Source organism: Brachionichthys hirsutus, chromosome 12, assembly GCF_040956055.1.
Source record: "Brachionichthys hirsutus isolate HB-005 chromosome 12, CSIRO-AGI_Bhir_v1, whole genome shotgun sequence".
Lineage (NCBI taxonomy): Eukaryota > Metazoa > Chordata > Actinopteri > Lophiiformes > Brachionichthyidae > Brachionichthys > Brachionichthys hirsutus.
In genome coordinates, this window is record NC_090908.1 from 8,953,369 (window position 1) to 8,976,035 (window position 22,667).

Sequence of the window (22,667 nt, forward strand, 5' to 3'; positions counted from 1 at the left end):
GCTGATTTACCAACAGTTAAACTACTTCAAAAATGTATTGGAAAAAGAACACACACTTGTATCCAAGTGAAATACTTGCATACAAGAAACATTGATTTCAAAATGTTTGTATTTTTTCTTTTATTTATCCCTTTTTTATCCATGCATTTTGTTTAATGCTTTTTGGGGTGTACACTTTATTTTTGATTAACTTGTTTTAAATATTGTTGGTGTCAAAATCTGAACTACTGTGGACTGAATCTTTTTAATAAACAAAAGTATATATTTCAAGCCCTTTGATGCCAGTATGTGTTTGTTAGTTCGTTCGTTTTGTTTGAATTGATGATTTATATCTTCCAAGTTTGAGGGAAGAGAAAAGGTTGGCAAATCTGCGCTTTTGCTTTTATCAATCAATCAAATCTTTATTACAGACACAATGGTCCAATGAAAAGCAGCATTTATGTTTAAGTGTAAAAATAATCTCCCCTTTCCAGGGTAAATAAAAGGATTCTTCTATTTCTTTTAGTTTTAAAAGCAATACATCTGAGCTGCAGACCACCATACTGTGCTGTGATTGGCTAATACTGCAACCCTGTCGTCAGCACAGGAAAGACGTCATATTTGTGTTTCCGTCCACAATTAAATTAGCAAAAACTGTTCAAATTAATTTATATATTTGTTTTTTACAAGTTTAAAGGTTAGATTAATTTATAGGTTGATAATTGTCCAGAAAGATGGCGTGTCGTCTTATCAACGTCATGCTGTATTGTTGCTAATTTTGCTTTTGCGATCATTCATGTTATAAAGTGTTATTGGTTGTCAAGATTGACGTCACCTTTTCTCCGATGTTGCTACTCCAATTTCTGGAGGTTAGCACATCTACACAAATATATGCGATAAAGCGCAACGATTCAGGCGACCTGTCCGTAGATACGATGCCTTTTATTGTGAAAAACAATCACAGCGGAAGCAGCATTGTACATGTGTCCTATCCGCTTCCGGGCAAGCAGAGGGGAGGAGAAAACAAGTGAAGTTCGTCTCCGAGTTTAACACTCAGGCAAGATGAAGGACGACTCGGTGGACGGTTTAGTCCTGAAGCTCCACGACGTGGACGCGGTGAAGTTCGGCTCGTACACGCTGAAGAGCGGCTTGGTGGCCCCCATTTACATCGACCTGAGGGTCCTCGTCTCTCACCCGGTGCTCATGAACGAGGTACCGGCAGAACACGTGCCGCGATGCAGGGCGAGCTTTACCGATAGTCTGTTAGAGCGAGTTACCTGAAATCGATCCTGCTGCCACGTGCTGAAAGTAAGATGGTGGCCCACGTGGTTCCTTCTGTCAGCAGGGAAAGGTCCTTTAGTCCAAGTGGTGAACATTATTATTATTATTAATGAACACCGTCACCCGTATGGATTTCAGTACAAACAGCTGTGTGTGTGTGTGTGTGTGTGGGGGGGGGGGGGGGGGGTCATTTTAAGAATCAAGGGTATGAGGGATAAGGTGTCAGACATATTCGGGAAAATAAAACGCAGACCCTTGGAGATGGGGGGGAATCTGATTCCGTTGTTTTTACGCCCCCCAGGTGTCCGGCCTGATCTACCAGCGGATGCAGGAAGGAGGGCTGCAGTTTGACTCCGTGTGCGGCGTGCCCTACACGGCCCTGCCATTGGCTACGATCATCTGCTCCAGACATGAACTGCCGATGCTGATCAGGAGGAAGGAGGCCAAGGACTATGGTGGGGGGGAGCTTTATGGGGGGGGGGGGGGGGGGGTTGCTGTTTTATTTGATGACAGAAGCGGTCCGAGATACATTTGCTCCTCTGGAATGTGACTTGACCTAAAGACTGATTCGGCTCCTTTTATGCGACCCTGCTAGGAACTAAACGCATGGTGGAGGGCACGTTTCGTGAGGGGGATACGTGCCTGATCATTGAGGACACGGTGACCAGTGGGACGAGCATCCTGGAGACGGCCGAAGTCCTCTACGAAGGAGGACTGAAGGTGCAGCCGCCAGAAGCATTAGATTGAGAACTCTCGCAGGAATGGACTGAGAGCATTTGGATGGAAATGGCCTCCTCTGGGTTTACATTAGTCTTCCGACTTCTTTATTTGTTCAAGGTGACGGATGCCGTCGTCCTAATGGACAGGGAGCAGGGCGGCATCGAGATGTTGGCGTCGCAAGGAATCAAGCTCCACCCCATCATCTCCATGTTCCGTCTGCTCGACGTGCTGCTGGCAGCCGGACGCATCGACGAGGCGACCGCCGAGGGCATCCGCAAATTCATCCAGGATAACAACACCTTCAAGTAGGAGACGGCGCAGAGCAGAGCGTCGTCGGACTCTAGAGAGGTGTCCCGCGGGGTTTGAGCGCACGCTTCACGGCTTGATCTCTCTTCAGCCCAAAAGGAGGCGATGGCGGTGACGTTCCTGCGACCAAGAAGCTGTGCGTGGAGCAGAAGGCGGAGCTGAGCTACGCAGACAGAGCCAAACTACCAAGTACGTGGTTTTCACACGAGATGGATGAATAGCATTGTGGCCTTTCCTGGTTTATTGCTGATCTCATCGTGTGGCGCTCTTCACCCAGACATTTCCCACTTGCGGCACGGTTTTCGTGATTGAAGCTCACGCAGTCTCTCCTCCCTCGTCTTCGCAGACGTTCACCCTCTGGCATCGAGGCTGCTGAACATCATGGAGGAAAAGCAGTCGAACCTGTGCGTGGCCGCCGACGTGACGAGCAGCGAGGAGCTTCTTGCGTTGGCAGGCTCTCTGGGTCCGAGCATCTGCCTGCTGAAGACCCACGTCGACATCCTAAAGGTTGTCATGACGCCGGCCTACATTTTTCCCAGGGAATATAGCCCATATAGCTGTGGGATTTGATGACATCTATTGTTTAACGATATAAAAATTTATATATGTTTACAATATTTCAAGATGTCTTAAAAACAGACAAACACGGGCAATCGCACGACCTCCCGACACTCTTTTGAGAAGGGTTTGGAATTATGTTTTTCTTTATTGCGCAAAGATACAATTAGAAAAGTAATCAAATCCTCGAAATGCCTTACTTTCATAGTGTATATAATTCATAACAAGACATAAGCCTTGCTATTATATTTGCAGAAACTGATGTGTTTGCATTTTATTTCTGCCGTGTCGGCAGATTTTGCTCGTATCTCACAGCTCGGATTGTCCTAACGGATAATCTCGTGTGCCATTTATCTGCGATCAGGACTACACCGCGGCCTTCAACAAGGAACTGCAGGCTTTGGCTGAGAAGCACAACTTTCTCGTCTTTGAAGATCGCAAGTTTGCTGACATCGGGAACACGGTGAAGCGTCAGTACGAAGGTGAGAACTCTGCGGAATGTTGACTTAGCTCGTGGAACCCGTTCCGTTGCATTCCAAGTGACCATAATGACTGTGTTTCCGTCCCTCCTTTTGTCCAAGGTGGCTTGTACCAGATCTCCTCTTGGTCCCACATAGTGAACGCCCACGCCGTGCCGGGGCCAGGGGTCGTCAAAGGTCTGAGCGCTGTGGGGAAGCCTCTGGGTCGAGGCTGTTTGCTCATTGCGCAGATGAGCTCCCAGGGGTCCCTGGCCACTGGAGAATACACGAACGCTGTGGTAAGCGTTTTACTCGTCTGCGAGCCAATGTTGCCGGTAGCCGTTTCACGGGCGTCTATCGCTCTCCTGTCTTGACAGCTGCAGATGGCGGCGGAACAGTCAGACTTTGTGATTGGCTTCATCTGTGGCTCTAAGATCAGCAAAAGGCCAGAGTTCATTCACATGACACCGGGGGTGCAGATGCAGGCTGGTGGTAAGTCGGACTTGGCGTCTCCAAGGAGGTTACGCCTTCATCCTGGCGTTGGTTTCCACGACTGTGCAAAATCCACTGGATGACTTATGACAAAACCTTGTTATAGAGTCCAGTAGATGTTTATCTTCAAATTCAAATTATGCTAAAAGGACTGGACTGATTTCTGTTAATCTTCTCTGGGGGGACGGGGGGGGGCGGGGGGGGACGGGGGGACCGGTCCCCACTCTGTTCTATTCTAGTTTGAATTTGTATTTCCAATATATGTTGTCAATAAAAAAGGAACCTTTGAAGACAGGCGGCTGCTGACGACGATGGCACTGTTTCATTTTAAAACCAGGCCTCATATGAAGCAGGAGCTATAAACTTTATTTAAAAATAGTGGCTCTGACTCATCTTCACCACACGGAGGGGCTGGAGTACACCAAATGAAGCGTGGGCTTCCACAGCCTCCTCTTCTTCCTGTCTCACTCACTCACTCCTCCCATCCTTCTCTTGCAGCTGATAATTTGGGCCAGCAGTACAGCAGCCCAGAGGAAGTCCTGCTCACCAAAGGCTCTGACGTCATCATCGTCGGTCGGGGGATCCTGGAGGCGCCCGATAGGCTGAAAGCTGCAGAGGCCTACAGAACTTCAGGCTGGGAGGCTTACATGAGAAGACTGGACCGGACTGGCCAATAGGAGCTCAAGAAGGGGCTTCATTGCGTCACAGTGTCACATTTCAGGATCTGCTTTTTACATTTGGCTTGCGAGGAACACCTGTGGGGGGGGGTCGTCATTTACGGACACACAACTCTGCCATCTGGAAGAGGATTCTCTTCCAGAGCTCCTTCCGTTGAGGTCCCACCGACGAGTTGGGGCAAAGTTTCAGTTTGTGTTTATGATTCGGTCTGATCCTGTCCAGATCAAACCGTGCTGCATTTCAGGGGCGTTACTGCAACTCGTGCTTCTGTCCCACGAGTTGGCTCGACTTTCGTACTTCGCTTCGTCCACTCTAGATCTTGAGCGTCAGAATCAGATACGGATGATTGTGGTCATTGATGTTTGTCTCTTGGCGATCAGAAACAAAGAAACAAATCGCCTTTTGTTTTTTTCCTTTGAACCATCGTAAGTCCAGTCAGATCTGTACATAAAGGAATCACAAATTCTGCCAGTTCGGACAAATGCTCAATATAACGGATGAGTTTCAGCTGCTACAATTCAGTAATGGATGGTGATACTTTGACTGCGATCCAAGCTTGGTTGAATTTTTAAAAGGGAAATGATTATTTTTTTTCTGATGTGTGAAGTTCACGTCTTTAACATAATGGCGGCTACTGACTGAGGATAACATGAGAAAATTGGAGCCGCTAATCTGCCCTAATTTTAGTTCGAGCTGCACACGTTTTATTTATTTTTTTGGATGCTTGTCCAGGTTTGTCTCCGTGGTGTCCAATGTCTGCCGTCCATTTAAAATGACAGAGTACTAACGCCAATGGAAATAATTTTGACAGGAAAAGGAATTCTGTTCAAATGTGAGCCTTGATCTCGCTACACAAGTTCTCCCTCTTATCAACTTTCAATCCAGAAACCGGCTCGACAAATAACTTTTGTTTAAATAGGAAATAATAGTTCAGTTTGTGGCAACTCCCTCTGAAAGTAGACTGCAGTTGAATTCTGTGTCCTGAAGCAATGACTGTTGTGCTGTTTCTACTTGAAGTAAAGGCATTGAAATGACCCCAGACTCTTTCTTGATTTAATGAGGAGACGAAATGTTCCATCTCTGGTTTTTTTTAACAACTAAAGTGATTATTTTATTTTTACTAAAGAGACCATGTATATGTCCTTTATTTTGAAAATCATTGAGTTTTCTATTTTGAATCGGGTCCGCTGATGGTGTTACTCTAACTATAGTGCCATGATGGGGCTATAAAAGCCATCCGTATGTCTGTCTAAACTGTATTCTTTGTTTAACGTAAGTTTCTCTATATATTAACCGTGATGAGTTACCTATTATTTAGAATTGCTTACAAATTTGTATTTGTTTCCATGGAAACATTGTACGTCTAAATAGGTGGTCATGTCTGGAACGTAATTGCTAAATTACACAAATGCCAACATACTTGGGCCTTTTTATGCTTTTAATCCTATTTTGTGGAGTTTCTATAGAAACGGGTTTGAACTAGTCATGTATTCACTATGATAAGCAGTTGTGCCTCTTAAAATGTTCCTCCTACAAATCTGAATTTTGAGGTTCACTTTGTAAAGATGAATTTATGAGGACTGAAAGTTGGTTGTCTCCCTAGCGTCTATCCAAATCAATAATCACTACTCTCCAGAGAAATGGAAGCTTATACTGATTAAGTCTTCATTATTTATTCATGTTTCATGTTTTTCTTTTTTTTCTGGAATGGCTGGTTTTCCGGCGACTGACCGGAATGTGGTCCGTATGATCTCCATAGGAATCGTCCTGCCTCCAGTTGCTCCGTCTTCCTCGTCCACTCCAAACAAATTCAGCATCCTTGAATGTGATCTTTTTTTCCTTTTTGATATTTTAAAATAATATTCTGAACACTGTGCCTGCAGTTTGTGACAGCTACCGCCTTCGGTTACTTCTGATTCAAATTGGAGGGGTGTCCCGGTAATTGAAATACAAACAGTAAAGCAACAACTGAAGATGCCCAAACCCAAAGAGCAGCAACGGTAAACGTGATTAGCCTGCTGCCATTGTCCATGTCGAACAGATCAGCTTCTGTTGTTTTAAATGACAAACCCTTTTCTCTACTCAGCACCAGTGTTGGGTAAGTTACTCAAGATTACCGTAGTAATATATTACTTATTACTAGTTACTTTAGTTACTCCATTGTTGCTTTTCTTATTTCCTCTCGGGGGAGGAGTTAACAACATCAATGTTTCCTTCGGTCTGGACGTGTATTTTCCCTTAAGTGATGGATCTTGTTTGAAAGTCAAACATTTTCTTTCCACAACAACGGGAGAATTCCACAACGCGCTTTTTCCAAAAGTTGTCAGACAAGGTGAGCCACACCCCCCCCCATCAGCAGGAAATCATTTGCAAGGCATAAGATATGGAAATGATGCTCATGCCGGCTCCGAGTGGGACGAGTCCGTTGGGCCGTGGCTTCGCTTCCATGTGCCTTTCTGCAGATCAACGCAGACACAAAGGTCAGACTCTGTGTGGGGAGGGTGAAAGGCTGGTAATATAATTCCCTCTGTGTGTGTGTGTGTGTGTGTGTGTGCATGCGTGTCCAGCACACATGCAACCCTCCCCCCTTTATGTCAATATTGTATCGGAGCAAATCAACGTATGACAGGTGTCTTCGCTCGCCCTGAGGATCCTCGCTGTCGTTTTTCATCCACGATGGGTGGAGTGACCCATGAGGGGTGGAGAGTGAGAGAGAGAGAGAGAGAGAGAGCTAGGAAGGGAGCACGTAGAGGTATAAAAGGTGTATACCTGTTACAAGCAGCACACTGAGTGAACGCTAAAGTGAGCCCGACCTGTCCGAGCTTGTGCACTGTGACCTTTTTTTTTGTCGCTTCGCTTCATCTCAAGGTAAGCTGGGATAGTTTTTTTGTCCCGCTCACATTTCCTTCAGAGTTTACCATTCATACAATTGTTCCTGGTGTTCTAACTTTTATGAACGTTCCTCCGAAGGTTACCCAACAGCACAGCGAGGCGGCCAGCTGTTAGGCATGTGCCACCTTTCCATCTCTGGATCGTCGGATCAGCTCGATTGACACGTCCATGTCTGTACTTGCTTTACGTTGAGCCTCACGCACAATACCTGAAGGTGAAGTTTTGTTCGTTCGGCTCGCGTTAGGCAGGTACAGGTGTGCAACTGGGAAAGGCACAAAAGTTCCCCTTCTGATCCCCGGGAGCATCACTGTTGCAATCGCCTCTGTTAACACAGTTGAACTGGCAACACAAGAGAGAGAGACAATCTGATATCGTGAAAACCTTCAAAAGATGTATGCCTGTCAGAAAATAAACCACCATCCTGTCAGGGCCATTGAGTTTCAGAACAGAGTGTCAGGAAGTGAAGCGCCAGGTGTACCGAGTCCCTGACTATTTGGCTAGACGACCTTATTTGCATACAGCTGCCAGCGTTGGACGACCACAACCGAAGCCACACTCACTTATCTACAGGTGAACTGAAGAAACTGTCGAGCTGTATTGTTGGCCCATTTGACACAATTAAAGGTCCTTTTTGCAAGTTTGTCTGTGTCGAGTAATGCAAAGCTGAGAACTCGGTTGCCTGTTTGAGCATTTCTGGTTGTCACTGATACCAAAAATGACATTTTAGACCCTGCATATGTTCTGCTCTTCATTTTGAAGCGCGGCACGTCCGTATGCTCACGTAAAACCTGCTTCGAGGAGACACACCTGTTGTCTCAGGCTACTCCCCGGCATTGTGGAAAAAGTCCACGTAATGGAAACTCTCTGTTTATTTTTTTGTCTCTAGCGTCGGGTTGTCTCTGGATAGTATCATATTATATGAACTGTAAAGGCTGACATTTACAACGACAGAGATGATAATCTCCATCTCTTCCTTGGGTGTTTTTTTTTTTTTTGATATAATCATTCTCCCATTGGCACATTCATGATGACAGCCTGTATTTTCCGCCAGGGGCCCATTCATTACCATCCATCTCCTGCGTCACGAACTGAGGCTGCAGGGAACAGGGAGAAGGGCCTAATGAGAGCTTATGTTAATCATTAACTAAACATTAACTGCTAGCAGACATCTGTTATGGGCACATCTGTCATTTGGCTGCAGCATTCGCGGTCGTATTTCGATCATTTGTTTTGTTTATTGTTCCTCATATGTGCCTGTCAGTGATTTAGTGTGTAATATAATGTAGACTTTTTAAATAAAATTTAAAAAAAACAGCTGTGAAGAAAAAGCCAAGCAAAACAGTAAAATGATGAAGCCAGTTTTGCAACTAAAATTTTCCACCTCAGGAGTAAATAAACCTTTTTGCATTCACATTTCACCTAGTAGAGAAATATTAAGTGGCATTTGCATAAATGCACCACATTGTTAGAAATGATACAACCTTCCAAGTATTAAACGGAAAAGCATTAAACATTAAAAGTTTTATCGAGGTACATGTAAGCCAAGAACGACGTAAGTAAAAACAAAATGCCCGTGTGTTTTTCTTTTAAAAATGATAAATCAGCAATACTCAAACACATGGTTTTACAACTGGGCTGGAAATACAGATAAACAACACAGCATCTACTTCCTGCAATAAAACGACCAAAGTTGATTTATATAATTCCCTTATCTTTCCCCTTGTAAATGCCCGCTAGTCATTTGTTTGGGGGGGGGGGGGTCTGAGAAGTCATCTCATGTCTGAACCATTACATTGTATGAAAGCCAGTCCAGGGTGTTGTTCTCTCAGCGCCTCCTTGCATCTGCTTGGAGCTCTTGTCAATATTTGTTCGAAGCCAGATGAAGGGAACTCTCACACTCCTCAGTATCCTGGTTACCGGAGTACAATTTAAATGACTGTCCCGACTGGTCCTACTGCTGCTGCTGCTGCACCCTGTGGGCTGTGTTAGCTTGCAGCTCCTTTTTACAGGGCTCAACATGAAGCTTTTAAGTTGAATGCTAAGGCTAAGAAGTTTGGTAATGTGAAATCTCAGTCGAGCATCATCATCATCATCATCATCATCATCATCATGCACACAACTGGTTAGCATTCATGGAGGCACAACTCAAAACAAGACATATTTAGCACATGCATACACCAATACGGTTCAGGAGGGCTTGGACGTTACATCGTAAATTTAATCTCATCATCCTCTTCCTCTGCTGCTGGTTCAGAATTGTCTGACCTGCAGGACGTTCCTCCCATTTTAAAAAACCCTCTAAAACATATCTTCCATTGGGGGATACAAACACGCATGGACCTGCTCCCCTCCTGCTGCCCTCGCTGCGACCCGACAACCCCACGGCTCTGCAGGCCGCGCTTTATCAGTCCCATTAGAACAACTCAGTGGAGCATGATTACATTTGTGGACCCTGACAAAGTGTTTGCTGCTGCTATCTGTGAATGGTGCAGCAAGTGCTTCCCAAAGACTCTCTCTCTCTCTCTCTCTCTCTCTCTGTGTGTGTGTGTGTGTGTGCTGACTGTGGGATGTGTGTCCTCTCTCATGTGACAGTTATTGCTGATGAAGAGTCATGCAAATGCCCGAGGCTGGTTCCCTCCCCTTTTCTGATGAAAGTCAACTTTATGCCATTAAAGTGATGAGGAATTGTGCTTTTTGAATCATGTCCTGTACATTATAAACACAAATAAGAGTCTGATGATAATAACAATGAAGGCAATCTGTTTTATTGTTATTATTATTATTATTATTATTATTATTATTTTAGACCTCCCTTACTAACTCTGAAAAACGTGTTTCTCATCACTGTTCAACACTTGTTGTCTTTCTGTTGGTCTCTCTGACTCAGCAGTGATCATTTTCGGAGGCAATTAAATAAATGGTCCTAATCTAGGGGGGGGGCGCAACTGGTAAATACAGCTGCTTGTTTTCCGCTGCAGAGATCAGCGGAGTCAAGTGGAGTCTGCGCGAGCAGATGTCCCGCTCCCGTCATCCTTACCTGGATTAGTCTCCATAGTAACCTTCCACCTGAAGGAGGGCTTTTATTCAGTGCAACCTGTGTGCCACTGTGTGTGTGTGTGTGTGTGTGTTTGCGCGTGCCGGTGCGCGGATACGCCAACAGCCACGAGTGTTTGCGCACACGCGCGCTCGCATGCAAACACGTTTGTGTGTCTGCCCAGGTGCGTTCACTGACGATTCAAATAGGTCCGATTCTCACTGACCCAGAAAACAACAGCAGCAGCGTTAGGACAAACAAATACCCCGAATGTCACAACGTGTCCGTGCACGTGGCATCCGGGCATTTGCGTTTATACAGGCTCGAATAATGATAATAATGTTTGTTTTTTAATTACCTGCATTCTTATTATATTTGGCTCAAGGTGTGCGTTTTCATTTGGTCCAGAATAATAGATGACGTATATTTGCTTCCACTGGTGACCAGTAGAAATGTCACATGTCTCTTGCAAGATATTCAAAGTAGAACTGGACTCGATCTAGATCTAGTGGACATGCACTTTTCCTGACACATGCAAATCACCCATCTGTATTTAACAGGGAAATTGGGATATGTGCGTGCGCGTGCGCTTGAGTGTGTGTGTGTGGGTGGGTGGTGGTGGTGGTGGTGGTGGGGTAAGGTACAGCTGGTCCATCTTATCAGACCTTCATCACGCATCACACACACACATGCACACACACACACACACACACACACACACACACACACACACACAACATCTGTGTCTAATTGTTCCATCACCTGCCTGTCACATGATAGCAGTGATACAGAGAAGAGAAGAACAATGAAAGGGTTAAAAATAAGACAATGAGAAAGCTGTTCATACAAGTAAAGAACCCACACATGGCCAGAGGGCGAACACACACACACACACACACACACACACATTCAGAGACACACACACATCCATTTTTTGTTGCATATTCAATAATATGCATATATTTTTAATTATGATTAGCATCAAAATGAGCCCTTTAACTGAACAGATCCTGATGCGTCTGGATGTAATACATCTCTCCGCCACTAGATGTCACCAATGTTGAAGAAAAAGGCCTCCAAGGGACACCGGCTTCCACATAACGTTGTAACACTGACGCGTTAAATTACTACTAAAGGTGCAAAATAAAATAAAGCTATCACAAAACAACAACTCAGTGTCTGATTTCAGACCAGTGCCGTTCGGATCAACGGTTTGTTTTTCTGTGTTACCTGCACAACAAACATTAGAATCTGCATTCAAGAGGACAAAGCAACACTAATCATAATATAAAAATCAGAGTGTCATATATATGTTTCAGATCACCATCATTAATTTACAGCAGGTGTAACAATAACACAAGTAAACCCTGTAGCATCAGTATTTTAAACCACAGGCTCCTATATATTCACACTGTACAGCATTTATTTTTATCATTAGGACAACAATTCACACACAACCTGTGTTGTATTGTTTTCACAACAATGACCTATAAATACTGTTGTCGCTGTGGCGTAAATGTGTCCACCACAGGGACTGTGTTGTGTAATGCTCCCATCCATGGACCGGAGCCTCACGCCGCGTGGTGGACCAGGGGGATGATTTTCATCTTGTTTACACTCAAAAGCATAAATGAAATCCATAAATATGAACATGAAGAGGGCTAAAGTTCAGATTTCAATCCTGTCAAAGAGCCGTTGGACATCGTACTGTAACAGTTAGTACAATCAAATCGATCAAAATGATTTACACCAAAGATTAACTTGCGCCACATATCATACCTTCAACTTTTATTTCTGGCTCCAGAAAGCGAGAGAGAGAGAGAGAGAGAGAGAGAGCGCAGGGATCAGCTCCAGAATGTGTCTATTATCCTTCCTCACCAATCAAACTGTTGTGTCAGTGCGTTACTATTGTGTGGTCCTGGGTCAGGTTCCCTTGGACCATGGCTGCCATATTGATGACTAAGTTAGTTTGGGGCTCTGAGGACAATGGTGCCGTGGAGCTTCCACAAAGCACAGAGCTAATGCTCCCCCTTTCAGCAGACCTGCTCAGCTGCTGAGTGTGCAAGGCTGTTGGGTACATGGAGTGAGTCCAGGGGGCCCGGCCCTATAAAATCACAAGCGGGGATCGCTCCCCCGACATTGATTATACTGGATCTGTCCCCACCTCGGTATTGTCTGTAAGTATATGAACCCATTGCCTCAGACTCAGGGGGGCAGCTTTGAGTGCCGAGTGGAATCAGACTTCCGTCAAGATGCTGCCCATGTTGTGTATTTGATAATTATTATAGATTCTTTTTTTTTTTTTTCGTTTAAATGACATAAATTGTGGATCTTTATTGTTTCTGTAGGAAACCTCAGAGTCTGCTGGAGGCAGCAGGCACTATTAGGCGCACAGAAAAAAAATGTGCTGTTGTGACATGAGCTTATTGTAACAGTTATCGTTCGCAGCACAATCTATGGGCTGGAGGCGTGTCTGCGTTTCATGATTGAATCTACCCAGCGTGCACAGAGACAAATCTAGACCGAGCGGAGAAGGAAAAATGATGAATGAGCAGAACGTTATCGTCTTAGCTTACCGTCTCTGTGTGGTGCCGGCAGACAGAGATCTGGGCATTTCATGCCAGATTCTTGGAGTAGTAATATACCATGTGTAAAAACGCTTTTTCATCAAGTTAAAACCAAAAGAGAGCATTTTTCAATTGATGATTGAGTTAAATTCCAGCGTCTGATCATAAGGATAAACGTTTCTTACGTTTGGGTTTAATCATTTCATGGGATTTTTGTCTTTGTTTCTCAGTATCCCTTTCCTTATCACACTTACTCTGGAAGCTAACAAAGCACATTTCTTTCCACGCCTTTGCCTCGGTCAGAGAGTAAACCTCCAAAGGGAGAAGCAGCAGCCATGAACACTCAACAGATGGAGCAGATGGGCCAGTTCAAGATCACGGTCTGGGAGGAGGAGAACTTCCAGGGAAAGCGCTGTGAGTTCATGCTAGAGTGCCAGAACATCATGGAGAGGGGCTTCAACAAGATCCGTTCCTTCAAGGTTGAAAATGGACCGTAAGTCCACATTGTATGTGTTCTTTTGGATCTCTTCCTTCCTCTGACCCCCCCCCCCCCCATGTAGCCCCTGCATCTATGTAGAAGGTTTACATTCGCCACATATCACAGAGCCCACTTCAAGTCTCAGAGACTTTTTTGTTCTGACTTAGAAATCTACTTAAAATTCTAATCTGGGATGTCTGATAAACAACAACTTGTAAAAAAAATATATCCAGATTTCTTTTTAAAATACTGAATGGCATAAATAGTGAATTACCAATATTGAATGTGAGTGAAAAACAGCATAGCATTATCTAATAAAATCATATTGTTTTTTTTGTTTTGTTTTTTTTTTGCAATTTTATATGCTTGAAAAGCCCACAAAGCTCGAATCAATGAGTAGAAAAAAAAACCAAAATTACATCTCACAGTACAGCTTATTGCATTTCTGGTTGGCAGGTATCTTTCTCGTGTGCGCGTGTGTGTGCGTGTGTGTGGGTGCTCGTGCATCCATGTGTAACCCTGCTTGCGATAGGAGTTGGCTGTGTGCAGCTGCCGGCTGCGAGCCAGAAAGGCTGCCTGACTGACTGGAAATCAGATAAAAAAAATAAAAAAAAAGGTCCTGGGTGCAGCCACAGTCACTGCGGTGATGGCGGCGGCATCAGTGGAGGCAGGAGCAGCAGAGTTTAATGTTTGCTTTGTGCTCCCGGGAACAAAAGAGGCTTGGTGCTGTTGTGGCTCGAGGCAGCACTGCAGGCGTTGGTGTCTTTTGTTAGTCAAGGCTTCGCGTTGAAAGCGTTTTTGTCATTGTATTTATTCCCTGTTGAATGCATTTTCCTTCTCTCCCAGCTGGGTGGGGTACGAGTACCCAGAGTTCCAGGGACAGCAGTTCATCCTGGAAAAGGGAGACTACCCTCGCTACGAGGCCTGGAGCGGAAACAGCAGCTACAGAACCGAGCACATGCTTTCCTTCAGACCCATCAAGTGCGCCGTACGTCCCCACGGCCTTCCGCTCCTCCCTCTCTCTCCTTAACGTCCTGAGCCAATCACCTTCTTCCTCGTCTCTCTGCAGAACCACAGCGACAGCAAGGTGACCCTGTACGAGTGTGAGGACTTCCAGGGCCGTAAGTTTGAGATGTGCGACGACTACCCCTCCCTACAGGCCATGGGCTGGTGCAGCAAGGAGGTGCCCTCCATCAAAGTGAACTCAGGAGCGTAAGTTTTCCATCTTCTTCTCCCTTTAGTGAGGCATTCTGTTGTCGGCAACAGTCGGCGCCCCCCACAATGCACTGGTGTCAACAAAAATAATCAGTAGATGCATTTTAAATCTCTCACACTCATATCTGCTGAAATGATCTATACTTTACCCCCCCCCCCCCCCCTCTCTCTGTTTGCAGCTGGGTGGCCTACCAGTTCCCTGGTTACCGTGGCTACCAGTACATCCTGGAGAGAGACAGACACCAAGGCGAGTACAGACACTACAATGAGTTCAGCACCCAGGCTCACACCAACCAGGTGCAGTCCATCCGTAGGATCCAGCACTAGGCCTCCCCCCCCCCCCCGCCCCCGCCTGCCTGGCCCAACCTGGAACACGCCCACTCCCCTCGAATCCCTTTCTCAACCCGACCCACCGAACCGGCGCCGTCACACGACAGTCGACAAACTCTTTCTATCACTCACTGCTTTGCATGCACGGACATCGAAGCGTCTTCTAGCATGTTCTTGATAGGGAATAAAGGCTTTTCTTGAAAACTAGAGATCCCTTGTTTTATTTTTTGTTGTTTTGATTTTTTACATTTATTGCCTTGATGAGAATATATATATATATAAAAAAAAATAAAACCTCAGAAAAGCATTGGCTACACTGAGCTGTCGATCATTCCGCTCATCTATAGCATTTGAGCAGGTTGAGCATTATGCCTCTTATTCTCTTTGAGCTTCATAGATCAGGATGTTATAGGAGATTTAGCGTTGTGATCATTTATAGAACACATTGAGCACATAGGCTTAAAGGAAATATTTGACTCAAAAATCTCGTTTTTTAAGCTTTCGGATGTGTCATTTTTTTCTTGTCAGACTGTAATCTCATTTCCAATAAACAAAAGCACATGAATGCATTCCTTTCTATTATTTATTCCATCACAATGGGCCTGTGAAGTGAGGAGCTGCAAGACGAAAGCCAATTAGATACAAATCAAGATTGGATAATGGCTTTAATCCAAATTCAAGTTCTCCTGCTCTTGCTTAGACAAAGCTCAGCCGGGCGCGGCGAGGCAAACTACTGTAAAGACACGGCATTACGGAGTAGCATGCACCCACGGCCCAGCCTGATAGCGTTCTGCTAAAAAGCAACGGTTTCAGTTCATGCCCATGAATCTTCTTGAGCTGCTCGGATGCTCTATTGGACAGTTCTGAGCTCTCTTCCTGTTCTAATGCATTTAGTCACACTGGACAGTTATGGATGGTCAGTCGCCAACCTGTGATGGTGACACAAGCCCCAGAATGTCAGTGAATAAAAGCAGGAAGTGTATTTATATTATTATCTGATTAAATGCGGAGTTAAATGGTTTTTACTTCCCCGTAGAAACTTGCACACGCCTAATCTTCAGGTAGCGTCATGACATTTGTTAGTTCATCAATGTGACACCACCGTGTTTACCTTGCAGTCACATGCTGGGATCCTGGTGCGTGTTTGCCTCCACACACTCCTCCCGTTGGTCCAGGACGTGGGATTCCGTGTTACACACCCACAAGCCTTCGCCGGCTCACAGTCCCCACGCCCAAAAAAAACAGGATCTTTTAATAAATGTGTAACCATGCACACACACCTTTCTCAAATATACATTCCTCTGCAGACTGGTTAAAGCGGCTGCTCAGTGGCACACAGAGGAGTGGGTTGGTAAGCTGCTAACTCAGGCGACACAGTTCGGAACATCGAGGTGAGTACAAGTTTCACAGAGGAACTTTGCAGCAGCTTTTGTCGACAGCTGTCATGTAACGAGGGCGCTTTAATTTACATGATGAACTACATTTGGCTTTTAGAGTACATTTATGCTATTTAGCCTGAATGTTTCTGTCAATATTGTCAAGAAAAGACAACAGAAGCCATCGTAGGGCATTCATTTCATAAACTGCATGCTTTAAATGTTAACATGCTTCAGTTTCATATTCCAGGCTCCCATCAGATGCTGGCTTCACCTTTGCTGGGTACGATTCCGAACTGTAAGGTCAACTAGTGAAAGCAACTTGATGTGGTAATAGAATTGTATGTTTTATCTCATTTTTTTAATTATTTTTTTATCTCCTGTCAGTGGATTCGGTATCTCGTGCTTCTCACTGACTCGACGTGACCCACTGGTTTTTCTACCTCTGCATCCATCTGTGCATATACAGCCTGGCTTTCGAGGCTTGTTTTAAGTTGCCTGCGACTTGTATTGGACACAGGCAGCTAAAGCAAGTCTGGGACGCCAGAGACACACCTACGACCCACGTCCTGAGGAATCGTTGTGGAAAACGGAAAATCCTTTTGTTTTGTTGTTGATGTTTTAATCCAGGGGGAAATACATCAGGAACTGATTCTGAAATGATCAATTTATATGATATTATGTTTAAGTTTTAGAGAAAAAAGTAAAAGTAACTTTTTTTTTATGTACACTCCTGCAAGCTACTGTGTAGTCACATAACCAAAATCAACACAAGATGAACTAACTAAATGCAGAACGCTATTATAGTTATTTTACATTGTGTTTACATTGCATGTTTGAACAGGCGATGCATTGGAGCAGGTCTACTACTGCAGCAGCTAATACAGATGCCTAGAATAAATTATAATTATAATTATTATAATAATAAGGTAAAGGTAACGTGAAATGTATTTGTGAATGCATTGTACTAAATCTGTTTCTAGTTGCATTTATAAGTTTAAAAAAATGTGTGTTTGGTGATTTTTTTTTAATGCAAAATGATGGTTCCTCTGCAGGTCATTTTTATTGTTTTAATTTCCACTTTAAAATGAATTGAATGTTAGCAGGATTGACCCTAGACACTTTTTGGAGGCGGGTCCGGATGCGAATGTGGACTCTGACGGGCTGAATTCTGTAGAGCGACATCTAGTGGCGGTGAAGAATAATGTCGAAACATTTTAATATTTTAAAGATGTAGGATCAAGACAGTTTGACACTCACAATGCTGAGATTAATAATAATAATAATAATAACAATAATAATAATATCAAATTGTGGATAAAACAGTGCAGATTTGGTGTCAAAATTAATCTTTCAAGGTTACTGAGCCACATCCAGATTAGGGAAACATTGTTTTGCTACCGAACTACTGATCAAGCCCATCACATATGTGGATATTATTGTCTCCTTCTTAAAGATAATTATAGAGTTTTTGACAGACCTATAAAAAACTATTAACAAATGTCTCTTTAAAAATATATATTAATTGCTTTTACACCAATAATCATCTAAGAGAGGTCAAAAACCACAACGTTGATTATTATTATTATTATTATATTAACATCACGTAGCTGATATTAATATAATAATTACCCCCCCCCCCCCCCACCACCACCACCTCTTGTGTTATATTGTGTCCGTATGACATCATCGGTGTCTATACACCGAACGGAGAGTTGATTCTATCTGGATGGACAGTCAATGTCGTTGCCAATGCTCATGATTTAACACAAGATAAACGCAGCTCATTTAGAATATATCCTATTTCACATCAGAGAAAGCCACAAATGCGCAGAAACCGGCTCCGCGGTCCAACCAGATGGCGGCAGGGGCCACCGCCTCCAGAAAACACAAGAATGAGAAACCATGCACGATAAAAGGGCGTCAGAAGCCACATGGTTTATAAATTACAACCTCATTAGGCTCAGATTGAGGCTATATAACCTTAAATCTACAAACAGGAGGTCCAGGGGATAAAATGTTCTTGTTTTCTCATGCGCACTGAACCGTGTATTTCAAGGTAAATATTCTTTCCCCAACCTGAAATAGGTCTCTGTTGTTTGCCGAGAGGTAAAAAGGCGGAAAAGTGAGGAGGATCTGAACTGGTTTCCATGTCAAACACTTCAATTCACCATAGAAACTCAGATCTTAACGCGGAAACTTTATTAAACTGTGATGGGGGATTGATAAGGGCCCGAATTTCTATCGGGCCTCTTTTTTTTTATTGTGGGCACCAGGCGGGCTTGACAGAGGTAAATTGCTCTTTTAATTAAAGCAATGCACCAGGGGAAATTGCTGTCTGAATATTGTCTCAGAGATGGAGGCCAGTGACAGTTGCCTGGAAACTTCAATCTGTCCACCCGCGTTTATTCCAGATCACAGTTATGAGATAAAGTTTAATAAAAAATCTTTTCCTCCGCCACCAACGAAATGAAATCCAACCCTTTTCTGAACAAGTGAACACAATGAGACGGGACTGCGGAGGAAACCTCATGTTCAGCATGTATCTCTCAGGTTGGTTCCGTGCAGATTTATATACAAATAACCTGCTGTGCGTCTTTACGTTCTGCTCCGGGTGTTGGCGCTGCGCCTTCCAGGGCAGAGCTTTGTTCGGCCTTTTTTAATCTGAAAGCGCCCGTCTTTGCTCTTTTGTCGGAAATCGGAAATCCTTTTTCCTGGACGCATTTCCTGGCTTCCCGGGGAGGAGAACGCGCAGAGACGACACGCATCTTCCAGGAAACTGCGACTGGACGAGAACCACAATTAGGATTACAAAAAATATATATGTTTAAGATTTTGTTCTTTTATTTTATTTTATATTTTTATTGCATTTAAGTTATTTATTTGATCTGATAAATTTAGGCTATTTTATGACAAATTGAAAGTCCATGAAATTCCTATATTCCTTTGCCGCTGTCAAGTTGTATATTTTCTGATTCCTCCTTGACAGTTATTTTCTGGAAAATTCTGGCTATACCAGAAATAAAAATTAAAAGAATACGAGTTGCCCTCCGATAATAAGCTTCCTATAAATCTATTTTTATTCGATGGGAACTGGATCGCATGTCCGCGCATGCAGTAACAGAATGGGGATGATGACAATGTTTCTGTTTTGATTTCAGATCCAACAGAAAATCTGTTGAAAGAAAGCAAAGGTACAACCTGGGCTCCAATAAACACAGGAGTGCAAAAAGGTAAGTGTTATAGTAGTCTTTAGCTGATGCAGCCGGAAGTTATTTCTCATTGATGAGTTTATTGTGAGAAGTCTTACAATATTGAGACATTGTTTGATTTGATAGTTATTTTTATTTATTATTTTATTTTATTTCCACCGTGACATTATAATAAAATGCAAACAATAAAAATAGGATGCTGTTGGACAAAAGGTTTTGAAGGAGAAATATTATTTTTTTTGGGACTAAAGTAACGCATTTGTCTTCAAAATGTATAACTATGAAGTTAAACATTCAAATATTGACGACTTGGTGAAAGATTAAAGATCTATTAATTCATTGTGTTCTTCCTGTTGTTGTAAAACACGGTTTGCACCTGCACTATATTTACTGGTTACAGCTTTATTTCAAGGAGTGAGGATACAGTTTTATGTTTTTGCATTTCCAAATTATTATTATATATTTTGGGCTTCTCTAATATATTTTGTCTCGAAATGTATCTCATTCAAAAGGTTTCCAAAAGGAGAATGCGTAATAATAATAATAATAATAATGACGATCAATTTGCCGTCCGTCATCACTAACTTAATTTGTCTGTGATTTTGTGCTAAATATCTCAATAGGAAGGACATCAGTTATAATAATATTAATAAAAATATAAAAAACGGATAAAGACAACAGACTAATGGCATTTCTGATATATTTGAATAAACTCTATATTACAGTTCTACTATAAATTGAATATGATTTTTATAAAAAAAATAAAGTAGAAAATCTGAATTGAACGATGTGAGCTGCTTCATGTTTTCATACTAAATGCTTAAATCTGCAGGTGAAATGCTTCCAGATGTTTCTCCGTTTCCCGTTGATATTTGCCCTGAAACATCTGGTTGAATGTGACGAACAGACAACATTTTAATCAGCCTGCCTGTTGATCTATTTATTTTAACAGTAAAGTGTTTCCCCACCAGCCTGCAGGAGACGTTTTGCGCTCCCACAGATTCACCTTTCACATTTCCTTTAACGCGTAACACGGACATGCCTCCCTTCCGTCTCCTCCACGCATGCATGCAGGCAGCGGGCAAATCCAGCTGTGGCAGTTCCTGCTGGAGCTCCTCTCCGACAGCGCCAACATGTCGTGCATCGCCTGGGAGGGCGCCAACGGCGAGTTCAAGCTCATCGACCCGGACGAGGTGGCGCGGCGCTGGGGGGAGCGCAAAAGCAAACCCAACATGAACTACGACAAGCTGAGCCGCGCGCTGCGCTATTACTATGACAAAAACATCATGACGAAAGTCCACGGCAAGCGGTACGCCTACAAGTTCGACTTCCACGGCCTGGCGCAGGTGTGCCAGCCGTCCACCACGGAGCAGGCCATCTACAAGTTCCAGGGGAACTTCTCGCCGATCCCCTTCTCCGGGATTTCCAAACTGAACCTCGTGGCTCCCGGCGTGGGGCCGGCGGGGTTCTCCTACTGGCCCGGATCCCCCCCGGCAGCTCTGTATCACAGCCACAGCCTCCAGCCGCCGGGGCCCTTTGGCACCGTGTCGCCGTCCCACATCAGCTGCGTCAACAACATTAACATCAACAGCCATTACAACTGACTTTCCGACGCGCCAATGATGAGGGGCGACCGGCGGCGGCACCGGAGGTCGGATCTGGTCATATGAAAAATAAAAGATTGATCCGGGTTAATTAGAATGGACCGTTTTAAACACACACGCACGAGGTTTCGATAGACATGTTGAAATATAATAATGGCCTATGGGGTGATAGAATATAATCAGATAATAATAAAAAATAAATTTAATTAATTCAGTAAATCCATATTAATTCAGTCAAATGACGCACTCAGAACTTTGACGCACGCAATTTTAATATTCGTATAAATATGATTTGTTATTTTAGATCAAATCCACGATTAGTTTCCGTAATCAATACAACATACAATACATCTCCAATAATCCCGTTCGGCTGTCTCTCTTTTCGGGTCCGTCTTTTTCCGGTTTCCGTTCCTTTCCTTTCATCTTTGGATCACTGGCGCCACCTTGTGGGCATGAACTGCTTCTTTACTTTAATTTCATCATCTCCGTGGAATCTTAAACCCACTTGCATTGAACGTGAAACCGGTCCAGAGGGACAGGGATGTGATTTGGGTCACGTGACTACTTTGAAGCCAACTGCATGTAAATACTTGATTGTAGAGATGCGCTCAAGATGCCAGAGTTTTTAAGGGAACTAGTTTTCCTTCTTTCACACAAACCCATGATGCTCAAAGCTAAAAATAAATAAATGTAATAATGAAATAAAAGAATAAATCAACGTAGACTGATATGAGTGAATCTATTTGTGGTGTGTTTGAATGCTGTGAAAACGGTGCAGTCTTTATGCAGACCGAACATCGGTCTGTCATTAAACACCAATATTGGATAATGGATTTAATCCAGGTGTTCAAGAAGGCTTCCTTTGCTCTGGTCCAAATGAGAAATCATTGCACAAAATGTGCAGCAGGTGATGCCAGAATTATCTTGCAGGGTTTTTGAATTTATATGGCCCTCACAGTATTTCTCTGGGAAAATATATAGTGACGGAAATGGAGGAACAAAATATTGTAATTGATCTAATCTGATCTACTTTAAACCAGTAATCAGTGAGACACCTTTAAAGTCAACGATGTGCACAGCTTCATGGTTAAACTCTTTAAAACAAAGCACATCCCACATTGCCATGACAACCGATAGTGATTATCTTCTAATTCTAAATTAACATTTATCAAGACCCAGATCATTAACATTTAGTATGTGTGTAGTCCCAAGGCAGTTACACAGAGTTGTACTCGGTGTGGGTGTCATTGTACAGTTCAGGTGTTGACACTGTGTTCATCTTTAATTCTGCTTGATGCTACAAGATTAAATCGTCGTTCATCTCCTTTATTTCACTCTTTGATGTCACTACCTTGATTATCTTGATAAAGTTGATTCTCTGCAAAAATAATTTTTACCGTTTGACAGGAATTTGGTTATTCCTGCATAAAAGCAGCACAAGCCTCATGCATCTTCTGCTTTGTTTGTGTTTCTTTGCCCTCAGATGA

The 22,667-nt window shown here is 43.5% G+C and overlaps 3 protein-coding genes across 3 annotated transcripts; all 3 read left to right on the forward strand.

Annotated features, from left to right (window-relative positions):
* The first annotated feature begins 1,041 nt into the window (after positions 1–1,041).
* On the forward strand, positions 1,042–5,506 carry umps (uridine monophosphate synthetase). Its single transcript, XM_068746387.1, has 10 exons — positions 1,042–1,191; positions 1,562–1,715; positions 1,856–1,980; positions 2,098–2,285; positions 2,378–2,475; positions 2,633–2,793; positions 3,209–3,326; positions 3,426–3,601; positions 3,680–3,794; positions 4,293–5,506. Exons 1-10 carry the CDS (start codon positions 1,042–1,044, stop codon positions 4,469–4,471), a joined length of 1,464 nt encoding a protein of 487 aa, XP_068602488.1. The 3' UTR covers positions 4,472–5,506.
* Positions 5,507–13,300: 7,794 nt separating this feature from the next.
* Positions 13,301–14,985, forward strand: cryba2b (crystallin, beta A2b). Its single transcript, XM_068746109.1, has 4 exons — positions 13,301–13,458; positions 14,290–14,431; positions 14,513–14,655; positions 14,838–14,985. Exons 1-4 carry the CDS (start codon positions 13,301–13,303, stop codon positions 14,983–14,985), a joined length of 591 nt encoding a protein of 196 aa, XP_068602210.1.
* Positions 14,986–18,868: 3,883 nt separating this feature from the next.
* fev (FEV transcription factor, ETS family member) lies at positions 18,869–21,180 on the forward strand. Its single transcript, XM_068746670.1, has 3 exons — positions 18,869–18,917; positions 19,526–19,597; positions 20,651–21,180. Exons 1-3 carry the CDS (start codon positions 18,869–18,871, stop codon positions 21,178–21,180), a joined length of 651 nt encoding a protein of 216 aa, XP_068602771.1.
* The last annotated feature ends 1,487 nt before the right edge of the window (positions 21,181–22,667 follow it).

Bases quoted from the DNA above. Each gene is read 5' to 3' on its own strand.
- fev (XM_068746670.1), top strand. From the start codon at position 18,869: ATGAGACGGGACTGCGGAGGAAACCTCATGTTCAGCATGTATCTCTCA. The intron at 18,918-19,525 runs GTTGGTTCCGTG...TTTTGATTTCAG, and splicing joins GTTCAGCATGTATCTCTCAG to ATCCAACAGAAAATCTGTTG. The intron at 19,598-20,650 runs GTAAGTGTTATA...GCATGCATGCAG, and splicing joins AAACACAGGAGTGCAAAAAG to GCAGCGGGCAAATCCAGCTG.
- umps (XM_068746387.1), top strand. From the start codon at position 1,042: ATGAAGGACGACTCGGTGGACGGTTTAGTCCTGAAGCTCCACGACGTG. The intron at 1,192-1,561 runs GTACCGGCAGAA...TACGCCCCCCAG, and splicing joins ACCCGGTGCTCATGAACGAG to GTGTCCGGCCTGATCTACCA. The intron at 3,795-4,292 runs GTAAGTCGGACT...CTTCTCTTGCAG, and splicing joins GGTGCAGATGCAGGCTGGTG to CTGATAATTTGGGCCAGCAG.
- cryba2b (XM_068746109.1), top strand. From the start codon at position 13,301: ATGAACACTCAACAGATGGAGCAGATGGGCCAGTTCAAGATCACGGTC. The intron at 13,459-14,289 runs GTAAGTCCACAT...CTTCTCTCCCAG, and splicing joins TTCAAGGTTGAAAATGGACC to CTGGGTGGGGTACGAGTACC. The intron at 14,656-14,837 runs GTAAGTTTTCCA...CTCTGTTTGCAG, and splicing joins ATCAAAGTGAACTCAGGAGC to CTGGGTGGCCTACCAGTTCC.